Source organism: Salminus brasiliensis, chromosome 24 (assembly GCF_030463535.1).
Source record: "Salminus brasiliensis chromosome 24, fSalBra1.hap2, whole genome shotgun sequence".
Lineage (NCBI taxonomy): Eukaryota > Metazoa > Chordata > Actinopteri > Characiformes > Bryconidae > Salminus > Salminus brasiliensis.
The window spans coordinates 24,923,911-24,948,612 of record NC_132901.1 but is presented as its reverse complement, the minus strand read 5'-3'; the positions used below and the strand labels follow the sequence as shown (position 1 = coordinate 24,948,612).

General features: G+C 43.4%; 1 protein-coding gene across 1 annotated transcript in view; it reads right to left on the bottom strand.

Annotated features, from left to right (window-relative positions):
• Positions 1–24,702, bottom strand: part of lmbrd1 (LMBR1 domain containing 1) — a 149,534-nt gene that overhangs the window by 96,181 nt on the left and 28,651 nt on the right. The window contains exons 4-5 of the mRNA XM_072669950.1: positions 5,771–5,868; positions 932–999 (exon numbers count right to left, since the gene is read on the bottom strand). Coding sequence (XP_072526051.1) covers positions 932–999; positions 5,771–5,868 — 166 coding nt within the window. The remainder of the gene's footprint in view (positions 1–931; positions 1,000–5,770; positions 5,869–24,702) is intronic.

Here is a 24,702-nt window from a genome sequence, read left to right as displayed (position 1 = left end):
TGGATGGATGGATGGTGTTCCAACTAATTCTTTTGGGATGAGTTGATGGGAAGTAGGGTGGTGATCATCCTGACAACATCCTGACCTCACTAACGCTCTTGTCTACAACATTATGACCACTCGTAGATACAGTGAGCAATGCTGATTCTCCTGTAACTGTCAGGGTGTGGAATCTGTGTAGGTCTGCAATATTACATGTATCACATGCTGTCCATTATGTATAATGTGCAAAAAGACTGGAAACCCACCTTTATCCCCCCTCGAAAACCCCTTTTTGTTTTTAGTTTTTTAAAATATGACAAATTTTAATGCGAAATACCAAAACATCACAAGGTGACTTTCCCCCCGCCGATATAGGCCAGCCCTAGAAGACACGTTTCTTAGGACAAACAGATCCAAAGGCCCAAACAAGGATAAAATAAGGGCATCTAAAATTATTTCTATTTCAGAATACAGGCATAACAAGTCTATCCATCACTACGAGGCCTTCTAACTGCCGGCGGAGGAGGAGATACCCTGTTGCGTTAGCACTCTCTGTTAACCAAATGACAGACAGGAGGCTTGCAAGTACAGAGGATTTGAACAGAGGAGAAAAAAGTTTGGACAAAGGGAATTTTTGCACAAAAAAAAAAATTTAATAAATAAATAATTAATAAAAAGCTCGCCATCAGTATTCCGACTCCCTCGTGGGTTCTAAGACTGGAGCGTTCTTTTACAGCTCACGCCTCAGGAACTGAGTGGGTGTAGAACCACAGACATGACAGGGATGGCTCCTTTTGAATAAGCAGGTGGCAAGAAGTAAGCATCGGTTTTGTGACAGGACTATTCATCATTAAAAAATTAGTGACAAAAAAAAGAGGCTTTTAAAACAGACAAACTCACAGGTGTGGCAGGTGTGATGTGGACCCTCAGAGCTATGCCAGGTACTTACCCAATTAGGAGAAGCGCAGCACAGACGACGAGGAATCCGATTGTGTACTTCAGTGCGTTTTTGGCTTGCTGTAATTAAAGAGGAAATGAATTTGCTTTCAGTTTGGTAATGATGACACCTGATTGATCGGGGAAGAGACTTTCTGTATAATTAAAGACCCCCTGCACTTACAAACATGCGTTTTCTAAATGCTTCTCTTATTGAATATGCAGAAAGGTATTTGTTGCCAGTGCTGCCACTGTACCACATATATTTTTTTATAAATATATTTTTATTTTATGCTTTATGCATTTTTTACTACCTGCATATATTATATTTGAATTCATATAATTGTTATATTTTGTAAAGAATTAATAATCAATAATTAATAATTAGTTCTGATCAGAGGAGGACAGTGAGCCCTGGTTCCTCCCAAGGTTTCTTCCTCAAGCCCTTTCTCCAGCCCATCCTCCAGCCCTCCTTGCCACTATCGCCATTGGCTGCTCACTGGTGGGGGGTTAAGTTTTATGATCTCCTGTCCGATTATGGATTCCTGTAAAGCTGCTTTGTAATAATGCCAGTTGCAAAAATAATTACATTTGATTTAATGGTGGTTATATAATATAATAAATAAATAAATTTTGCTAGGTGGTTGCTGTGGTGTTGCTAGGTGGTTACCACAATGTTGATAAATGGCGGAATTTGTGTCCCAGACTAAATAAATATTGGAAATCACCCCAAACACTCAAAAACTTTGGAATCTAGGAAGAAAACTGATTCATATGAAGTCGGATTACGATAAAGCTGCATTTGTCGCTTTGCATTGCGCAACTATAAATAATAAGATTTATAATACTGTAAATAATGCTCATTTTACTGCCAAATGTGTTCAGGATGGTAAGATACCCGTTATCTGTGTGTAATAGAACTGCATGGTTATTATTAGGCCTTAAAAAAGGAGCACCGGGTGGTAATTCCATTGAATTAAGAGGGTTTTCACAGTTGTTTACACCAGTTGCAACAGAAAACACCCATAACAGAACTATTAGACCTGGCGTAGGAAATCAATACGGCGCTTGCACAAAATCTGCTTTGATGATAGTGAAAATTGCAGTCATATTTACGAGAAATCACCTGTTTTGGGCGGCGGTTCAGAGCTGAAATACACATAAACACAAGCGCCAAACTGCAGCGAGGAGGTCGTATTGATTGTGCTGGGCTGCCGCTAATCGACCTAACCAGTGCTGATGGATATGCTGCAAAGCCATGAGAACAGAGCGATGGGATAGTTCACCGCCTACCTGTTTGTTTGCTTTGTTCGTTGGTTTCGATTTTTACTAAATTTTACTAAATTCAGCTTAAAAAGAAAGACGTTCTGCCCTCTGTCAGCTCTCGATGAGCAGGGGCCCAGTCTTATTGGGGCCCAGTCTTCCAGGGCTTTTCCATAATTTCCATACATGACAAGATGCATATTAAACTTGCACATAAACATCTGAACATACAGCTATTAGCCATAACATTAGCATCACTGACAGATGAAGTGAAAAACATTGACTATCTTCTTCATCTACAGTGGCTTCATCTGTGGAGGGGTGGATATAATAGGCAGCAGGTGATCAGTCAGTCCTTGAAGATGATGGAAGTGTCGGAAGCAGGAAAAATGGGCAAGCAAATCTGAGAATCTAAGAAAACTGGGTCAGAACATCTCCAAAACATCAAAAGAGCAGGTCTTATGGGGAGTTCTTGGTTTGCAGTGGTCAGCACCTACCAAAAGTGCTCAAAGAAAGGACGACCGGTAAACCAGCGGCAGGGTCATGGGCACCCAAGGCTTGTTGATGCTCATGGAGGCCCCACCTCACAACTTACAGGACTTACAGGATCTGCTGCTAACGTTAGTCTTGGTGCCAGATACCACAGGACACCTTCGGGGGTCTTAACAGACCTGCTATAACAGATCTGAGCAGTCGAGGTATGGACTCCACAAATGGGACCCCCTTAATTGTTAGTCTTGGTGCCAGATACCACAGGAAACCTTCGGGGGTCTTAACAGACCTGCTATAACAGATCTGAGCAGTCGAGGTATGGACTCCACAAGTGGGACCCCCTTAATAGTTAGTCTTGGTGCCAGATACCACAGGAAACCTTCGGGGGTCTTAACAGACCTGCTATAACAGATCTGAGCATTCGAGCTATGGACTCCACAAGTGGGACCCCCTCAATAGTTAGTCTTGGTGCCAGATACCACAGGAAACCTTTGGGGGTCTTAACAGACCTGCTATAACAGATCTGAGCAGTCGAGCTATGGACTCCACAAGTGGGACCCCCTTAATAGTCCTTAATAGTAAGTCTTGGTGCCATATACCACAGGAAACCTTCGGGGGTCTTAACAGACCTGCTTTAACAGATCTGAGCATTCGAGGCATGGACTCCACAAGTGGGACCCCCTTAATAGTCCTTAATAGTAAGTCTTGGTGCCAGATACCACAGGACACCATGCCTCAACAGCCTCAATCAGATCTGTTGTGGCAGCACAAGAGGGACCTTCCTGTATTACAGTAAGTAAGTGGTACTAATGTTATGGCTGATCAGTGTAAAGTGCCTTAAATCCTCCAAACCTCCAATTTCCCCATGACTAGAAAATTAGTCTCTGGATTTCCAGTGTTACACAATGAGGCCCTGAAGAGAGGATGAGTGGGAGAGAGACTGAGGAAGAGACTGAGGAAGAGACAGAGAGTCCCTGTCAACTCTAAATCAACACTCCAGAAAAGGCAGAAGGCTCCTCAGCATGTAATCTCCACATCACTGCAGTGCCCTTGGAGACAAATATTTGAGATTTCTGCGAGTGAAACTGCTCGCAAGGAAAGAGCGTTTTTCATATGCCACCTCGCAAGCTCCCGCAGCCCGACTTTCTGCTGAGGCGGCCTGCCTGGACTCGCTGGGCTAATATAGGAGAACCGCCGAATCTGTAATCATCTTTACTTATTCAAATTTAGCTCTGGCGGTCCTCTGTTGAAATAAGACCACCACCCCCCCTCTACTCCCCCTCTTCACACTAAGTTCTGCTTTAAATGCAAGCTGTAAAATATCCCTATTCAGGCAATTTCCCGATAAACAGTGGGCCAGCGCGGCCATCTTCGTTTATTTTGCGCAGAACGTCCAATGCTACGGTGGATCCGTCATTCAGTTTCCAGCCACAGGGATGATGATGAACATACAGGGAGTAGCAAAATAAGCTCCGTGGGTCTCAGTAACTGGTAAAGAGGAGAATTTCAGATAAACAACCTGAGCCTGGAGTTGAAGGTGCTAAACCTCCGGCCGACACCAGAACATCCTTACCCAGAGAAATGGCTCGGTTACGAAGCTCTGGAGGTGATGAGGGGAGAGGGTCACCTATCCACCTGGAGAGAGCAAGGCCAATTGTGCTCTCTCAGGCTCCGGCTGCTGATGGCAGGCAGGAATCTTTGGGCCATAGTGGCAGCACCAAGTTTACCCTCCACAAATCTGGACGTTTGGGTGGATCCTCCACCATAAAGGCAGGTGGTCTTCTTTGGAAGGCTGTGGATATGTTACATGGTACCCCACAGCACTCAGATCTTTCTGTGTTGTGTTGGAAATAGGCCTGCAACTAACGATTATTTTAATAATCGATTAATCTGGTGATCCCCCCCCCCCCCCGAATAATCGATGAATTGGATTAAAAATAAATTTCCATGTCTTTATTTAAAAACAGAACATTGAATAACAGAGCAAATAAGTGCGTACAATAATTCAATAATAATAGATGCATTAAATAAAATTTATTACGAATTTATTCATAAAATGAAATAATTAAAGAAAAATAAGGGGGAGTAAGGAGTGATCTTTTTATGTTGTGTTGGAAATAGGCCTGCAACTGACGATTATTTTTAATCGATTAATCTGTCGATTATTTTTCTGATTAATCGATGAATCGGATTAAAAAATACATTTCAATGCCTTTATTTAAAAATAGAACATTGAATCACAGCGCAAAAAAGTGCGTACAATAATTCAGTAATAATAGATTACATGAAATCAAATAAAATTTATTCATAAAATGAAATAATAAAAGAAAAATAAGGGGAGTGAGGAGTGAGACAGGATGAATTGCCCTTCATACTTATACTCAAAACTTGAAGCTTAAGCGAATTAAACTGAGAATGAAACACACACACACACACACACACACACACACACACACACACACACACACACACCCCAATACTGTCATTGTCCAGTTAACAAACAAAAAACAGAAAATGCCGTTCCAAACGGAACAATGGATTCATTGTTGCAGCCCTAGTTGGAAAGCTGGTTAGCTCCTCCCTAAATAGCGCAAAATAGCCTGCTAGAATGTCGGGTTAGCATAGTTAGCTCCGTTATGATCAGTAGCCTACCTCAGACTGCATTCACTTTCAATACGATGCGACCATAACCTTTTTTTTTGGTTCCACAAAGAACCAGGTGGGTATTTAGAAGGTCTAAAAGGTCCTAAGAATCATTATTTAATTAAAAAAGGCAATTTAATTAAAAATGCCAATTAGAAAATTGGCATTTTGCCAATTTAAAGGTTCTTCACATTCCCACGTCTCTTTTACAAACAAGGTTCAAAAGTGGCTATTTTATGGAATCAGTCCAAGATCCTTTTGAAGCCCCTTTTTATTTTGAAATATCTGAGTTTCTAGCAAAACTCTGGACCACCAGAGAGTCCCTGGGGACCTGTTTTACAACCACTAGCTAATATGAATAGAAAATAACAATGAGATTTGAGTTACCTGACAGTTTCTTATGTAAGTGTGGGCAACCATTTGCAGATCCTGCAGATTGAGGAAGTACTCTTACCGAACACTTGCTGCCGTTCTCCTCGTCCTTCTCCTCATAGTAGAAGTAAACAAACGGAATCCAGAAGAAGACGCAGAAGAGGATGATTGAATACAGAGCTGGAAAAGAAGGAGATGAAAGACTTACTCATCTCTGGTGCATATGTTCTCACTGCTTACAGGCTTCATTGAAGTGAGTCACAACAACAACAGTCATAAAACTGGAACAGCTACAATGAAACCCAGGAACTATTGATCAGAACATATGAAGAGGTTTGGGGGTTAATCTGACTCCTCTGCCATATTGATTTGTTTGTTTACTGAACGGCCCATATAGGAGCTGGAGCACCACATAATACGCCAGCTGAGCTGTGAATCCATCAGGCCTGGCCCAAAAAAATAGAAATAAATAAACAAATAAACACAGCATCTTTACATAATACAGGATTTCCATGTTAATTATATTTCAGAGGCTTTGTTTTGCTAAAATTATAGAATTTCTTCTATAATTGAAGACATGCTCACCATTTGTTCTCATGCCACCCGCTTCAGACAAGTGGCAACAGAATAGACTACACTGCTTCATCTCTTAATAAGATCAGAAATGGAATAGATGGATAATATCACTGTTTTCAGCCATTTGATCAGATTCTATAATGCAAATCTTCAAAGAATTGAACAGCATACATTTACATTTACATTTATGGCATTTAGCTGACACTCTTATCCAGAGCGACTTACAAGGTTACTGGTATTACAGAGGTGGGCCAATGTAGTGTTAGGAGTCTTGCCCAAGGACTCTTATTGGTGTAGCGCAGCACAGTCACCCAGACCGGGAATTGAACCCCAGTCTCCCACATGGTGTGGTAGCTCAGTGGCAGGTAGTGGTGTTATCTGTTGCGCCACACCAACCACATCTGCATACCCAATACATCTGACCAGACTAATTCCAATGGAAGAGTCCTTAGCCTTAGCTGTAGTTTATCCTTTTTTACAGGGGCTGAGATTTGATGCTGCGAGTCCCATAAAATATTTAAAGCAGAGAAATGGAAGCTCTAGTCTATATATCGTGATTCACCCAAACACATGACATTCATCTCATTGGGATACCTCCAGAGCTAGGTCAAAGTCAGACAGGCTGCACTTTCCAGCAACCTTTGCCCCCCTATTTGACCGCAACATATAAAAGGAAAGCATCCAGGAGTGATCCAGGATAAAAGCTGGCAGCTGTAGATTTATAAAGTGGATATGGAGGGAACCTCATAGTGGCTACACTTGTACACATGTAGCGTTACACATATTAGCCTCTAAAAGCTCTTTATTCGGCATTTCCCTTATTTACTAATAAGCGTAACTCAGGTTGGGTTACTGGACCTACTTTTTGGAGGAAGGAACTGGCAGTACGGAAGCATTTTCAGTATGAGATACTTACCTACTTCTTAATTTTGCAGGGTCAGCTCCGTTATGATCAGCAGCCTACCTCAGACTGCATTCACACTTTCAATACGATGCAAACGTAAAACCTCCTGATACTTTTTATTATTTATTTTTTGGTTCTACAAAGAACCGTGTTTGTAATTTAGAAGGTCTAAAAGGTCATAAGAACCTTTATTTAATTAAAAAAGGCATTTTGCCAATTTAAAGGTTCTTCACATTCCCACGTCTCTTTTACAAACATGGTTCAAAAGTGGCAATTTTACAGAATCAGTCCAAGGCCCATTTGAAGCCCCTTTTTATTTTGAAATATCTGAGTTTCTAGCAAAACTCTGGACCACCAGAGAGCCCCTGGAGACCCGTTTTACAGCCACTAGCTAATATGAATAAAATATAACAATGAGATTTGAGTTATCGGACAGTTTCTTACGCAAGTGTGGGCAACCATTTGACACCACTACGGAAGCAGATCCTGCAGATTGAGAAAGTACTCTTACCGAACTGGTTAGGTTACTGGACCTACTTTTTGGTGGAAGGAACTGGCAGTATTGAAGCATATTCAGTATGAGATACTTCTTAATTCTGCAAAAACTGAGACAGAACACTCGAGGTCATGCGTCACTGCGAATAAAATCATATCTCTGATGATCTGCTCTTCTTATCTCCCCCCCCCAATCAGACAATCAATCGTCTCTCCCGCGGACGCCTCGTCTCCCCAGCGTTTTACCCAGGTTGGTAACCCATGGGCAGAAATTCAACGTTCCCCTGGGAAAGCGAATGCAGCGGACATCTGGAGTACACAATTAGGCCTTTTGGACTACGTTGAGATGTAGGTACATTGTTTGCACCTTTTCTTCTGATCCAAATACATTTACAGCCAATTACAACCCTTAATACTGGACAATAAGAATGGGTGCCCAGCTGGTGGGGCTCAAGATTGTGGACAAAATGAGCAAATTCCTCATAGACAAGTGTGTTTCCTCGCCAATGCCACTGGGCGGTTGTGTCCAGCCACATAGACTAAACTACTGGACAGAACTGCATTACTAATTTGTAGCGTTCGACTCTATAATGGTCGAAAAATTCGACTTGTTCTGGTTAACCAACTTGCACAGATCACATCGAGAGCGGGTTTCTCTTTCAGGCACAACAACCCTGCTCCACTTGTGGCCTAGCCAGCAAGCTGATTGGCTCTTATTGTTGAAGGGTGGGATTTTATCGGTGAACAGACGCCATGTTGGGCATTACGAGAACTCCCACTCATATATCACTAGTGGCCGGTTTCTGCACTTTTTATACCACTTCTGTTATAAGAGCCACGTTTCTATTGATATTCGTGAGTGTAATAAGAATGAATTCTGCCCTGCTGACGCCTAGGCGCCGGCCTAGGGTGCACTCCATCCAATTAGTACACACTGTATCGTATGAACAACTTACTGTTCTGTTATGGGATGTAACCACTAGGAAGAGTGGATAGGCTTGGATCCATTTGGATAGGCTGCAAGGGTGTTGGTACTATGAAAGGCATTATGAAGTAGTGCAGGTGCACTGCGGAACCACGCTAATTTGGCCTTCATATCCGAATATAAGGATATAATACGTCCATGTTCACCTTATATAAAGGTATGCTTGTCATGCTGGTCATAATGTATTGGCAATATGTAAAAAGAGATCTATTATAACTTTTAAGTTACAGGTTATGTTATATTTGACGATCCTCCCTTTGATTCAAAATTTCACAAAACAGTGAGTCTGAAGAACTTAAAATCAACTGAAGGGTCCTTAAACTTACGATACGGTAAAAATATTGTATCAGGATATTTAAAGATATTTTCACGATACACGATATTCATCAGGATGGACGTGATCGCAGACAAAATGCATCAGATTTTTTAAAATTACCATCCAAACACTCTCCCATAGTGATATTATTTAAAATGTGCTGCAATTTTCCCAGTTAAACCAGACTAAAACACGTATTTACGCACCGACATGAAAATGTATCACAATACAATAAAATACGGTCATATTGCCCAGCTCTAGCATGAGTGTGAAACGAACCTCATTCCTCACCTCACTGAAAGGTCAGTCCTTTATCTCTTTTGGGGTTTGAGGAGATGAAGACTGCGGACTTCTCTCAAAATAACCTTTAAGCCCAATCTCTGAACACTCAGTCTTCTCACGCTCACTACCAATGAGCCCAGCTATCGCAACACTGCACTACAGCACTACAGCTACAGCAGCAGCAGCAGCTACAGCAGCATCACCACCTCCACCACTTTCAAAGTCAGGACTTCTAACACCTCGCACTTTTCTCAAAGGTTCTATGAAGGCGCTACTTCAGCACGTCCAGTAATAATGACCGCCTGCGGAGGAGATGGCGGTGAAAGGATTCAGATGATTCAGACGATTTGGATGATTCAGGCGATTCGGACGATTCGTTTCTTCCTTTTACTGCTTGAAGTCGGATCCTTTAGGAAGGATCACCTTCACCCTGCAAATTGCACAGCCAACGCCATCGCCATTCTTCCCAGCTCTGAAATGAGGGTGCACGTAGTGTCAAGAACTGCGATGAAAAAAGGCCTTGTTGATTAGAAGCTACAGTATTTTTCACAAATGAATTAGATCAAAAAAGAAGCCTCTATCTGCAGGTTGATAACTCTAGATTAGAGGGTAGATCCATTTGCAGGAGCTGGAGGTGAAGGCTGATGGTGATGAGGAATAACGATATCATGATGCAAAAGCCAGAAATGGCGTGAACGTTGAATGACGGATGTCAGGAGGTGACAAGTGTACGCTCTGAGTAAGAGACCCAACGCGTCACTGAAACCACAGCAGTCAAACACTCAAATACTATTTTAGACTCTTAAACATGAAGGTGCTTCAAAGGGTTCTTTGAGCTGTGCAACTGAAGAACCATAAAGAACCATAGGAGTGGGAGGAACCTTTTGAACACTCTCTACACACTCTACATCTCTACTACAAACAGTACAACCTTGGTTCTCCAGTGGTTCTCCAGTTAATAAGGCCGATATCTTCCTTATTGTTAATTGTTATGACTGTATTTAAAAGGTTCCAGACTCCATTTTTGGGATTAAACCCAGTCTCCATTAGAAAAATGGTTCTTTACGGATCCAGAAGTTGGTCTTCTATGGCATTCCTCAACAAACCTTTCAAAGCAGCTTGATTTCCCAGAGTTTATAGTTCTATAAAGCACCAAAAAAGGGGGTTCCACTACTGTTAGAAGTCTCATAATCTGTTTAGATACTACACAGAAGGCTCTTTGCCCTCAAGACTGCCACTGGTAATACAGACGCTGTTCTGACGCATTAATTTCAACCTGAATTCAAAGGAGAACCGCTCTACAGTGGAATCACAGCTGGTTATCATCAACCCGAGATGCTTTGGTAAAGCCGTGCTCCCCGAGAGGCAGAAATCCCTTGTTACTGTACGAAGCTATTTCTCAAAATTGAGAAAGCGGCCTTCCGCGAGCTCTTGTTCTCCTAAGGCCTGGGCGTACGAAGCTGCACGGATAGATGAAGTAGATGGCAATGTGTTTCCTTCGAATCTTCCATCTGAACATAAAGGTTTTACCATTAGCCCTGCAGGGTGTTCAGCAGGAGAGGGTGGAGGAAAGTTTGTATTTATTAAAAAACTGTAAGAGGTGTTGTTTCATGAGCCCTACAGCAGGAAAAACAGCAGATCTGCAGCAGCTGGAAAGCCCTTTTATATTGCTGCTCTTTTTGCGAAGGATTCGGTCACGCGGCCTCTTATCCGAGGCTTCGTTTGATCAAAGGTGTTGGTGAACCTGTTCTGCTCTCCCTCTCGCGGTACACTCAGTGCAATTTCCCCAGTGGCGTCTGACCGTCGCACTCTCCCTCTCCCTCTCCCTGCACTTTGTCCTCCCTCCCTCTTTCTTTTAAACACGACGTTTTCTGATAAAAGCATGTCTGGTTGATGCAAGTACCATGATCTGAGTATAAATCTCTCAAGAGCCTCACATTTGGCGGCGGTGGACTCCTCGGACATGCCGAGAGTATACAGTAGTCGCTGGCCGACGCCACTCTGATCCACTTGCATTAACACAAGCAGCATTCTATGATGATAATAATAATAATAATAATAATAATGCTTTGTTATTTATTTATTTATATTTATCCGGTGTTGACCATAGAAGGATAGGTTCCCCATTTAAGCTTTTCTTCCTCTCAGAGCGAGGGACTTGCCACTGTCGCCCTTTGCTTGCTCAACAGAGGTTTGGGCCTGGATCTCTGTAAAGCTGCTTTAATTTCAATTATTGTTATTAGTAATATTTATAATAATAATAATAAATGTTCTGTTATTTATTGCACTGTCCAGTGCAATAAATAACAGAACATATCTGTAAAGCTGCTTTAATTAAATTATTATTAGTAGTAATATTTATAATAATAATAATAATAATAATAATAATAATGATGTTTTGTTATTTATTTATTTATATTTATCCGGTGTCGACCATAAAAGGATGGGTTCCCCTTTTAAGAGTTTCATCCTCTCAGAGTGAGGGACTACTTCTTTGCCACTGTCGCCCTTTGCTTGCTCAACAGAGGTTTGGGCCTGGATCTCTGTAAAGCTGCTTTAATTAAATTATTATTAGCAGTAATATTTATAATAATAATAATAATAATAATAACAACAACAATAATGCTTTATTATTTATTTATTTATATTTATCCGATGTCGACCATAGAAGGATGGGTTCCCCTTTTAAGAGTTTTAAGGGACTTCTTCCTTTCCACTGTCGCCCTTTGCTTGCTCAGTAGAGGTTTTTTGGACCGGATCTCTGTAAAGCTGCTTTAATTAAATTATTATTAGTAGTAATATTAATAATAACAATAATAATAATAATAATAATACTATGTATAATAATATGTATAATAATGCTTTGTTATTTATTTATATTTATCCGGTGTCGACAATAGAAGGATGGGTTCCCCTTTTAAGAGTTTCATCCTCTCAGTGTGAGGGACTTATTCCTTGCCCTTTGCTTGCTCAACAGAGGTTTGGGACCGAATCTCTGTAAAGCTGCTTTAACTAAATTAATATTAATAGTAATATTTATAGTAATAATAATAATAATAATACTTTTAATACTCCACTATAAATGCCTCAAAGATGCTTAGCTGACATTCAACTCACAAATAACTGAACATGTAATAAATGGAACAGAAACTGTATGAAAATGACCAATGACAAAATTGCATTGAGAAAATTTGATTATTAATTAATCATTAAAATTGATATGCATTCAGAAAAGCTTCTTCTCGTGACGAATCAATGGTAATAATGAACTGTAAAATTGAATAATTAGTCTATTAATGATATACAACAAAAAAAATCAATTAAATCTGAAAGTAAACTGAAATAATATATGAATATTTAGATATATATTGCAATACTTTGAGTTTTCTAAGGACTGAAGCCGTACAGCATTGTGGAGTCTCCTAAGTCCTAAAGCCAGCACTAAAACTAACCAACATTCAGTTGTTGTTGTTCCACTTGAACACTGACCCAGAAACAGCCTTTGTTCTCCTGCTACTGAGCTACGATATTTTAAGAGCTTCTTATAAGGAACGTTCTCAACCTCGAACTCCTCCGCCCCCTTCTCCACCCCTCCACCACTCCACCTCCCTTTGCATCCCATCCTCGAGAGACAGCCCCATGCTGCTCGTGCTTGGTTTTGTTTGTTTGGCAGGTCCTGAGTGAGCATCCTCTAATAGCGAGATGCTAACACTCCACCGAATTAGGAATTCACGGGGAGTAGGTGACGCGTGGATGCTCAAAACATAAGAGGGGGGTGCTATTTCAGGCTAGAGGGGGAGGGGGGGTCTTTTTAGTCTAAAGCAAACGGATGTCTCTGAAGACAGACCCAGTAAACCCCCCGAAAATAACTTCCCTGTCGAAGCGCGCCAGGGAAGATGCAGCGCAGAGACACGCTTGGTCTAGCACTTCCTCGAGGTGAGAACGTGATTGATTGGAAAGGTTCTGAACACAAGACTAAACAAAGGCAAAGGCAGCCGGACTAACGCGCCCGGATCTGCGGCTGGGAATCAATACGGCTTGGAAATATGAGGGGTTATTCAGCGGACGGTGGACAGGCGCCTGCTCTGTGTGTGACGCTCGTATGACGTACCAACCTCCTCTTTCCTAAACAGCCAGGCGTAACCTGATGGCCGTGTTAAAATTTGAAAGAGGCAGTGGCTGGTTTTGGAGGGGGACATGTGTTAAGTCCTTGACCCCCTGATGTTGGGAGCATTGCTGGTGCTAGGAGGACTAAAGCGTTGTTGGCCAGAACAGCCATCTGTTAGCTGGTGTGGTGGATTTAGGGACCCGGGACTTTCCTCTGAGAGCGTCGGCTGCCTGGTGATGCAGTGCAGAGGCAGTGGGCAGTGGCTGGTTTTGCATGCATCAGAGGGGGCATGTGTTAAGTCCTTGACCCCCTGATGTTGGGAGCATTGCTGGTGCTAGGGGGACTAAAGCACTAGCAATGTTCGGTGTAAAGCAACGTAGGCCGGCACAGGCATCTGTTAGCTGGTGTGGTGGATTTAGGGACCGTGTAAAATTTGCTCCGATTTCCCACAAACTGCATTTGCGCTCCTGTGATCGCTAAAGCAGATCCACTTGCTAGATGCGAGCCTGCGACTGCGGCGCTTTATCTGATTCCATTCGCCCGTCATCTGGCTGGAAAAGTGGGCAATTAGACGACCGTGTGAAATGAATCCGACACTGGACTGTGAAATGAATCCCCAAGATCTCGCGTTGCTGTTTCCAGAGGATAGAGCTTGGCGTTAACTGTGGCGCCATTTGACTGGACAGTGCTCAGCAGCTCGGAAGTTCTGAACCAATCCTGCTATTTCAGGTTGCACCCATTGCTGACACAGATGTGCACAGATGTGCAAATCCCTGTAGAGAAGAAGTACTGCCAATAGAATAGGACTCTGTGGAGCAGATAAACATTATGAACCTATCGGCACCATGCTGCCTAATGCCAGGCGTGGGCTATAGAGGGGTATAAAGGACCCCCCCCCCCCCCCCCCCCCAGCAGCATTGAGCTGTGGAGCAGTGGAAGAACTGTGTTCTTTGGAATGATGATGGCGCTCCATCCACTTTGGGGACGATTTGGAAGGGAGGATGAGGACAGTAGAGACAGTTACAATAAGTCAAACAAAAGCAGGATTAGCTCTTTTTTAATATCCTTGATTAAATGAGCTGATGTCCCAATATTTTTGTCCATGTAGCCTAGATGGGTGAGAATGCCAACAACTATGAGCTCCACCAGCCACTGATTCTTTATCTATTTCAAATGACTGGAGAGCGGCCCAGCATTCAGCATGTGAAGCTGCAGGAAGGCATTCGTTTCAATAAGCTGCAATGCTGCCTAATCGCTCAACAGAGACCTGTTTGCCTACAGGCACTGACAGCCACTTCACTCCAAGCTGACTCTATATCCACACAGAGCTAACAAATGGCTGCTAACAGCACACACAGCATTGCTCCAAGTCCCCGACAAGACTGCACGCTAGTGGCACCGAACCGATGGGTAGTATTAATCATAACAGCATGAATATTAACACAATGGGGGATTAGACCGCACTGCGTTGCTGCAGATCATCCATTACTCTCTAACCAGATCTAATGCCAGGGAATGCACCTGACCAGGGAGGGAAGTTTAGCATATTAATCCCCCCGACACACAGAAAAGGGAGCTAAATAATTAAACAGCCAACCTCGGCCCGGTGCTACTCATGCCCCCCTTTATATCTCCTTCAGTTCTCCGCTGCAGGGCCGGAGCGATGCACTGAGGTCGGCTCTGTGAAAATACACTCGAAATTTCCACCCGATACAAATGTCCTACATTCCCGATCCTCAGCAGACTGCATGAATCAGCGTCACTCTCTAACTTGTTGGAAAGCCCTTCATGAATCAACCCACTGGAGATACGGCGGATGCTGATCACAGCGTATGGGGAAGGTTTTGCTGGCCACTCTGATCTAGAGGTCTCCAAGGGCAGACCTGATCAGGCCTGACTGGTACTGGTCAACTTGAAACCTGAACCAGACCCAAACCTGCTACTCTGAACAAAAACAGACAGATAGAGAGCACCTGAGTGAGAGTGCGCAAGAGCATGAGAAAGAAGTATAGACAGGGAGAGAGAGAGAGAGAGAGAGAGAGAGAGAGAGAGAGAGAGAGAGAGAGTGTGAAAGAGACAGGGAAAAAGGAAAAGAGAGCGAGAGAGACAAAAAGGAATCGGAGCGCGAGAGGAAGACAAGAAAAGAGAGAGCGAGAATAACAGAAAAAAATCAAAGCAAGAGGGACAAAAAGAGCGCGAGGCAGACAAAAGAGCGAGAAAAACAAAAAGTAATCAGAACATCAAAGACAGACAAGAAGAGAGAGAGAGAGACAAAAAGGAATCCGAACGCAAGAAAAAGAAAGAGAGCGAGAGAGAGAAAAATGAATCAGCGCGAGAGGAAGACAAGAGAGCGAGAAAAACAAAAAGTAATCAGAAAGCGAGAGGAAGACAAGAAAAGAGAGCGAGACTAACAGAAAGAAATCATAAAGCAAGAGGGACAAAAAGAGCGCGAGAGGCAGACAAGAGAGCGAGAAAAACAAAAAGTAATCAGAACGTGAAAGACAGACAAGAAGAGAGCGAGAGACAAAAAGGAATCCGAGCGCGAGAAAAAGAAAAGAGAGACAAATTATTTAGAGCGCGAGAGGAAGACAAGGAAAAAAGAGCAAGAATAACAAAAGGGATCAGAGCGCGAGAGAGGCAGACAGAAAAAGAGAGAGAAACAGACAGGGAAAGAGCGAGAGAGGCAGACAGGAAAAGACCGTTAGAGAGGCAGACAGGGAAAGAGCGCGAGAGAGGCAGACAGGAAAAGAGAGTAACAGACAGGAAAAGGCAGACAGGGAAAGAGCGCGAGAGAGGCAGACAGGAAAAGACCGTTAGAGAGGCAGACAGGGAAAGAGAGCGAGAGAGGCAGACAGGAAAAGAGAGTAACAGACAGGAAAAGGCAGACAGGGAAAGAGCGCGAGAGAGGCAGACAGGAAAAGACCGTTAGAGAGGCAGACAGGGAAAGAGAGCGAGAGAGGCAGACAGGAAAAGAGAGTAACAGACAGGAAAAGGCAGACAGGGAAAGAGCGCGAGAGAGGCAGACAGGAAAAGAGAGAGGCAGACAGGAAAAGAGCGCGAGAGAGGCAGACAGGAAAAGAGCGCGAGAGAGGCAGACAGTAGAAAAGAGAGAAACAGACAGGAAAAGAGCGCGAGAGAGACAGACAGTAGAAAAGAGAGAGAAACAGACAGGGAAAGAGCGCGAGAGAGGCAGACAGGAAATAGTGTGCGAGAGACAAAAAGAGAGAGAGCAACAGAGCGAGACACAGACCGGCTAAAAGAAAGCACATGAGAAAGCTTGAGTCCAGGTCAATTCAGGTGCCATTAATAATTACGGTCAGACAGGTCTCCTAGCCTTCAGCTCACACTAACACACAGCACAGTGGACGGTCTTTAGGCCGGACCTACTGAGGCACGGAAAACAAAGCCTAATCAGACTAGCCGGCTGACCAGCAAAGGGCAGGTTCGTGTTTGATGGTTTAATTGGTCGATCAGCATGAGCCATCTTCTCCAAGCTCAACCAGCAGACCCAGTATGACTGAGCTTGGTCAAACTGCTGGTTCTGCTGGTAGACCAGCTTGGTTGAGCTTGAATAAACTGGACCGAAAACAGACGTTGTGCTGGTCAACCAGCTTAACTAGCCTGGATGACCAGCTCTTCCACCACCTTGACCATCAAGGCCCAGCTTAGACCAGCAAAAGCAGGTCTGGAGCTGGATTCTTCACCCCGCCAGCAAAACCTCCAGACGACTTCTTCTTCCCTACAGATCTAGATGGAGGCTGCAGGCCGTTCATTTGGAACCATAAGCAGCCTAGGATATGCCTCAACGTCTGCAGCAAAGCAAATCATCTGGAGGTTTGCTACACCGCTCCTGGGCTTTCGGTTAAGATCATTATTAGTCTGGCTTAACCCGCACTCTCCGAGCCGCCGAAGCGGAGGCGATAAATCCTCTGAAGCGGAGGGTTTAAACACGGAGAACCTTCTTGTAGGACCTGCTGTGGGCCGCTTCCTAGACATCTGGAAACGAGCAGTACCTGGGCTTTGATGGCATTTTCACAAACACTCTCCTTTACGGTATAATAATTTCCATTTGACAAGTCCTCCGGTTTCCCCTGTAGGCCTCGCAAGGAACATTATTATTATTTTTCAATATATTGAAGTGATGCTGCTGCTTTTCAGCATTTATGACGAAAGTATTGCCTGCCTTTGGTCTCTTTGGTTATGGTCTGTATTAAAAATATATTGCAGCATATAGCTGTGTCTACTCATTCTGCTGAGGCCTTGCCTTCATATTCTCCAGCTCACGGTTTCACATCTTCAAATTCATCTCTTCTGGCACCCTACCATTACCCAAGGGGGCTATATTACAAGTAGGACTTGGAGAACTTGGAAGATGTAGCTCTTACTCCACAAACATCAACTCTAGTCCATCACCTCCACCATTCAGATCTGTGGAGAAGTTCATGTTTGGGTTTATGGACTAAACCACATCAATTTGTCATTTTGATCAGGATAAAATATGTTGTTTTTTTTTTTTGGGGGGGGGGGTCCCTTAAATCCCTTAAAAGTTAGCCCATTAGCCTAGCATAACTGGTTCCAACCCCAAGCTGCAGACTCGGTCATGTCTTTGCTGATGGACCACCAACCCAGATGAAGTCATTCAGCAAAGACATGACGGAGTCTGCAGCTTGGGGTTGGAACCGGTTATGCTAGGCTAATGTTGCTAACTTTGAATGGATTTAGACGGTCACCAATCTCATCTCTGCGAATCATTCATTTGATTCTCTTGTACTTTTTTATATTGATTCAACCTCATTAATAAATTAGTTATGAGTTCGATCCTCATTTTGCGAGAATTGGGTTTTTTGGGAAACACGAATCTGCCATTTAGGCCAGTCTCGTAACTCTGGATGTGAGTCACGTACGATCTTGGGCTATGATGTAAAGGACGTCTAGAAAGTCTGCAGACACAGGAAGCGTCTCGACCGTATTTCTGTGCGGTTTTAATACGAATATATTAATATCAACATCAAAACATCAAAAAACATCACATTTGACGCATTGGCATGTTCGTAGACTTCAAAGGATTATGAAAAAAAAATTATAGGAGTGTTTTACTTTAGTTTAGGAACAGAAAATGCTACTGTTCATGTGCATTACACTGATGCAGTCCAGAGGTCGTCTCTAAGGTAAGCACCACCCACATGAAAAAGCCATTTCTTATTTAAACCACTTAAAAATAAATAGATGAATAAATAAATAAGCCTTGCTTTAAGTCTTAGCTTTAGTCAAGTCCTGCTTTAGGTCTTAGTTTAAGTCAAGTCCTGTTTTAGGTCTTAGTTTAAGTCAAGTCCTGCTTGAAGTCAAGTCCTGCTTTAGGTCTTATTTTAGGTCAAGTCCTGCTTGAAGTCTTAGTTTAGGTCAAGTCCTGCTTTAGGTCTTAGTTTAAGTCAAGTCCTGCTTTAGGTCTTAGTTTAAGTCAAGTCCTGCTTTAGGTCTTAGCTTTAGTCAAGTCCTGCTTTAGGTCTAAGTTTAAGTCAAGCCCTGCTTTAGGTCTAAGTTTAGGTCAAGTCCTGCTTTAGGTCTTAGTTTAAGTCAAGTCCTGTTTTAGGTCTTAGTTTAAGTCAAGTCCTGTTTTAGGTCTTAGTTTAAGTCAAGCCCTGTTTTAGGTCTTAGTTTAAGTCAAGCCCTGCTTTAGGTCTTAGTTTAAGTCAAGTCCTGCTTGAAGTCAAGTCCTGCTTGTAGTCTTAGTTTAAGTCAAGTCCTGCTTGAAGTCTTAGTTTAGGTCAAGTCCTGCTTGAAGTCTTAGCTTTAGTCAAGTCCTGCTTGAAGTCTTAGCTTTAGTCAAGTCCTGCTTGAAGTCTTAGTTTAGGTCAAGTCCTGCTTTAAGTCTTAGTTTAAGTCAAGCCCTGCTCTAGGTCTTAGTTTAAGTCAAGCCCTGCTTTAAGTCTTAGCTTAAGTCAAGTCCTGCTTGAAGTAATACGTTTTAAGTAGAAGTAAGTTTAAATACTTTCTGTGGTGAAACTGCACTTGAAATTGAGAGGCACCGCTGGGCGCCGTTACCAAATTTCAAGTACTGCTGATAAAATGTGAACGGTACCCAACCCTATAAATCTGCCTTACGTCATGTTATTGACCATGTAGTTCTTCCTGTGGTACAGTTCTGAACACTTTCTTTTAGAACAGCTCATAGACTGGTCGCATACACATGCAAAAACCTCAGATCTCCAAAATGGCAACTTTACAAACGAGGGGAGGGGAAAATCCCAGCTGGGTTGGAGGACTTCTATTGGTCCATTCATCAAAAAACTGCCAGATTCACATTAAATAAATAAAAAGCAAAAATACAAAATTTGAACTGTTTAAAAAAGAAGAAATCAGGTTGGTTAGAGCTGGAACTCAAACTCAGTCAAACTGTTATGACATGACTGTATTTAAAGATTTGATTAAAGGAGGTGATCAAAAAATGTTTTTTTTTATTATTATTTTTTTTTTAACCTTAGAGGCCAAGGTCAGACTGCTTCGAGAGAGGCTTGCATGAAAGCTCAGCCAGAATGATTTGAAACCCTCGGCACGGCGACATGCTCACTGGCCGAGACTTCCAGCGCGCCGCGAAGCGTCGTGTCATTCCTGACGGAGCACTCAAGGTCAGCCCTGATGACCGCCGTTCCAGCGCTGTCCCTCTACAAGACGCAGCCTGTCGCAAGGGCGCCGTCCTCCGGGCTCCTGTCCTTTCAGGCAGCGCGAGCGTATTACATTTATGGGAAAACGATATGTCAGGAGGGAAGCTCAGAGACAAAGGACTCAGGAGATTGGTACAAATCTCAGCGGCTCCAGAGCAGTGCACGGCCACGGTGGCCAAAACTCGTCCTTCTCATTTCCTGTAAAGCTGTCAAGAGGCGTGTGGGCCTGAGGAACGCCGGAGCTGTGATGGGACATTAATCTATCACTGGAAATGCTTTGTTGGTATTGGTGTGGGGGTGGTTTTGGGGGGGGGGGGGGGGGGGGGGGGGTGTTGGAGAAGTGCCCTGGTTCACAAGAGTCTGATCATACCTCAATTTTCTGTGGACAGTCAGTGGCGAGCCGAGGTGCAGGGACTTGAGTAGGGGAGCAGTTCTTCCGGTAAAGGTAAAGGTACGCCCATTATTCATTTGCCTAATCTGCACTGGACTCTTTTTAGCAATCATTCAGATTTAAATGAGCTTTTTCTAGAGGGTTTCAACCTGACAAGGCTTTGTACGAGGAATCTTTCTCCAGCCAGGCTTCCGCCACGTTCTCCTTCCAAGTCTTTTTCACGGATAAAGACCAGCCGCGGCCGTCCTTTTTTTCCCTCTCCGTTTGTGCCTACGGAGGTTTTACATTTCCAAAAAGAGCCACCATGTCCAGCTTGCTTTTGGGGCGAAGCTCTTGTTTTTCAGGACTTGATCGTGATTGATTGTCACTACGCTGTAAATTAGTGGAGCCTGCCACTACTGCAGCATTACCCTTTTGCCCCTTTGCAGGGCTTGGAGGATTACAAATCAGAGTGGGTGATAATTTGCTGTTGTATTGGATTCTCACGGCTTCGACCCTTAGGGCTTGGCGGCCGTAGAGAGAAAGAGAAAGAGCCACAGGAATACTGATAGTAAAACACCACTGGGGCCAGTACAACTTGCACCTGGTGATCCTCACAGCAGGAAACTATAGAATAAATATCATACAAACACCAACAGGAGGAATGCAGTGGCTCCATTTCTTTCCTTCTTGGTCAGGAAAAGGGAATATCTGGATTAGGAAGACCTACACTACAGATCCAAAAGTTTGTGGACACCCCTTTTAGTGGATGCATGCATGCGGCTACCTTACGTTTGCTGACTCACAGCTTGTCTAGTCCCTGTAGAGTAGTAGTAGTACTGCCAATAGAGTAGAGGACTCTCTGGAGCAGATACACAACATGAACCTATTGGCACCATGCTGCCTAATGCCAGGCGTGGCGTGGGCTATAGAGGGGTATAACGCCACCCCAGCATCGTAATGGTGCTCCATCCGATACTTCTGGGAAGAGCAGGGGAGTTGAGGATGAGGTTGGGTATTGATCATCCATCAAACATCCAAATTCTTACAGCAGTGCTCCTTCAAAAGCTAAAAGAAAGCCAGAGACAGTAGAGTTACTCTTACCCTTGGTTTCAGAAGAAATTATCAAGGAGCCGGTGTCCCAATACTTTTGTCCGTATTGTGTATCTTGAGATAGGTCCACTGAACACCTCCTTAGTCCAAGGTGCCGTTCCATAAAGCACCAGGTTTGTAACAGGGTTTGAAGAACCTGAAGAAGAGGTCTTGATCTAAAGGTTCTTCACTAATTTGGTTCTTCTACATCAATAGTGGCTTTCCTGGCATCTCTCGAAGAACCTCTGGAAGCACTCGGAGGTGCCTATTTCTACATTTTGAGACACTGACTTTGAATCCTGTGCAGATCTACCCTCACCAAAAAGGCCCTGGCGGTACAAAGGCCATTTGATTCAGCAGTAAGTCGTGAAGATTCGTGGTTCGGTCCCAGAACGAAAAGGGAAATACAAAGAAGAACCTTCGCCAAGAGTCACGAGCTCAAACAATGCCCACTCAACAGTGTATTTCCGCCTCATAATTTGGGAAAAGGGAACATTTTCTCAGCTCTCCAGAGCTATTTTAAACAGCAATACTCAAACAGCATCCTGTTGTTCCACTTTATAGCCGAGCACAGCCGACGCCTGATTGAAAAGCGAGCGCTATTCCCTCAGTGGGATATGCAGACTTCACGGGGATCCTTGTCCATCTTCGCAGGAAGGGAAACTGCCTCAATTTCTTGAGAGTGGCCAACGAAATATGAGACAGGAATGGCGAATTAATGCGAGAAGACGTGTCGGGAGAGACAGGATCGTCTTTTATGCAACACATTATAAAATGAGGCAGTGACCCCGGCGACTGGAGCTCCGAATAGTTTCCGTAATTGATTTTTACAGCTCATTTCCTGCATAACCCATGGCCTGTTTGCAAATGCTGCATCATGGGGCATTTAGTAACATTGCAGCTAACTGGAGAACAGCGAGAAGGAATCTCGGACATGCGGAGGGGGTATTTTCTTATGGCGGGGATGTCGAGATTTGCGCCCACCAGAGGAAAACAACAACAACTGCCATCTACCAGAAAGCCAAAAGCCAGAAATGCTGCAGGTACATTTACATTCATGAATTTGGTGAATGTAGACTTAGGAGTCTTGCCCACCAAGAAGTCCTCCTGGTGTAGTGGGGTGTGCTTGCCCACCAGGGAATACTGGAAGTCAGGAAATCAGACCCTATTCTGCAATGAAATCCCCCCTAGATGACACCTAGATGGTGCATAATGGTGCATAAACCCCTTAGCACTCCAAGCCTTCTGTACAAACCGTTAGACCACCGGTGAAGCATAGGCTGCTTAAAGGGGTAACCTATGCAGGGTTGGCCCAAGTCTTTATGGGGCCCTAAGCAGATTTTCATTTGGGGTCTCCCATACCACCACCTCAGGACCAGATTCTTCATCATTTCATAGGGAGAGAGATATCGTGCAATAAGCTGAAGCGCCCGGGCATTTATCCACGACCCAAGCAGCGCATATCTGCATTTGCCCAAAAGTGGCAGCAGCCAACAGCACAAATTAATTAACCCAGTATCAGTAAACTTTATTATTCAATGTATTTTTTTAATATAATATCTTGGTGCTCTTGGTGGCCCCCTGGTGGCGTTGGGGTCCTAAGCCCTAAGGCAGCGTAATTCGAATATGCCTTGGGCATGAAAACCTATGCACAGATAGGAGGAATAAGCTGGAATAGTGGTCCACTTTGTCTTATAAAGTGGTAAGAATCCTCCCTGGCAAATCTTTTCTCACCAGTTTGTCACATAAGCTTGACGTCAGTTAAATTATTATGTCAAAAAAACCCACTAACGAGTTGGTAGGATAATCAGCTATCTAAAATTATGGATGAAAGGTAAAGGCAGTGATTATATGTACCAGATGTACCAGTTTTTTAAGTCCTGTCCTGGGACCGAAGTGGTGGAACGAACTTCCCTTGGGTGTCCGAACGGCAGAGTAGCTTGCGGTCTTCAAGCGCAGAATAAGGACCCCTTTTTTTATCAGTACTTGGGTGAAGTGTCGCATCGAGTATCGTGATCTCCAGACTGACTTCTATAGTTAGTAGTAGCTAAGCTTACTTCTGTACAAACTGTTAGACCACCGGTGGAGCACAGGCTGCTTAAAGGGGTAACCTATGCAGGGCCAGCCCAAGCCTTTATGAGGCCTTAAGCAGATTTTCATTTGAGGTCCCCCATACCACCACCTCAAGTGCACCAAGTGGTGCAGATCTGCACTTGCCCAAAAGTGTCTCCAGACTGACTTCTATAGTTAGTAGTAACTAAGATTAGAGGGGTCTTCTGGATCCTATCATATGTATTATATTATTATATTATATTATATTATATAACAGTGGTTGGTGTGGCGCAACAGATAACACCACCACCTACCATTGCGTTACAACAACACCATGTGGGAGACCAGGGTTCAATTCCCGGTCTGGGTGACTATGCTGCGCTACACCAATAAGAGTCCCTGGGCAAGACTCCTAACACTACATTGGCCCATCTCTGTAATACAAGTAACCTTGTAAGTCGCTCTGGATAAGAGCGTCTGCTAAATGCCATAAATGTAAATGTATTATAATTATATAATATAGAATTATTATCTTTGGACAGTGTGCAAAATGAGGACTTTTCTTGTCCCCAAGGTCAAAAATATATTTTCCTCCCATAAAACCAATAGTATTCTCAACGGCCACTATTAATCGTATATTTTAACAATATTTATTTAATACAATATAATGTTTTTCTATATTTTAACAATATAATATAGATCACCTTTATCAATTCCCAGGCGAATGAATTCAAGAAACACCGATACTGACGTTAAGGGTCTAAACGATAAAGCTCCAGCTCACCGTTTCATATTCGCCATTTCTTTGTCTCATTCAGCTTAAATCCAGGATGCCTTGCTTACATCCACCTCACCGGCTTTCACACTTCATATCCACCTGAGAACACGTGGATGGAGGCAGAGAGTGAGCAAAGAGCTGAAGAGAGTCATGGCAGTGCATGGAGGCAGCCACCGTAACCACTCCTCGACAGCAGGCCCTGACTCTGCCTGATCTTGGCCCAAAATCTCAAGTATCCTTCATTTAAAAGCACCAGGCTTTAAGAATAGGAGTTCGGAAAAGGTCACGGGCTTTGAAGCATTCTTGACATTTCAAACACAACTGGATTAGTGACAAACCTTGAGCTTCTGATAGGAGGCCTTTAAGTTCTAGCTGGATATCTCAGGCTCATCTG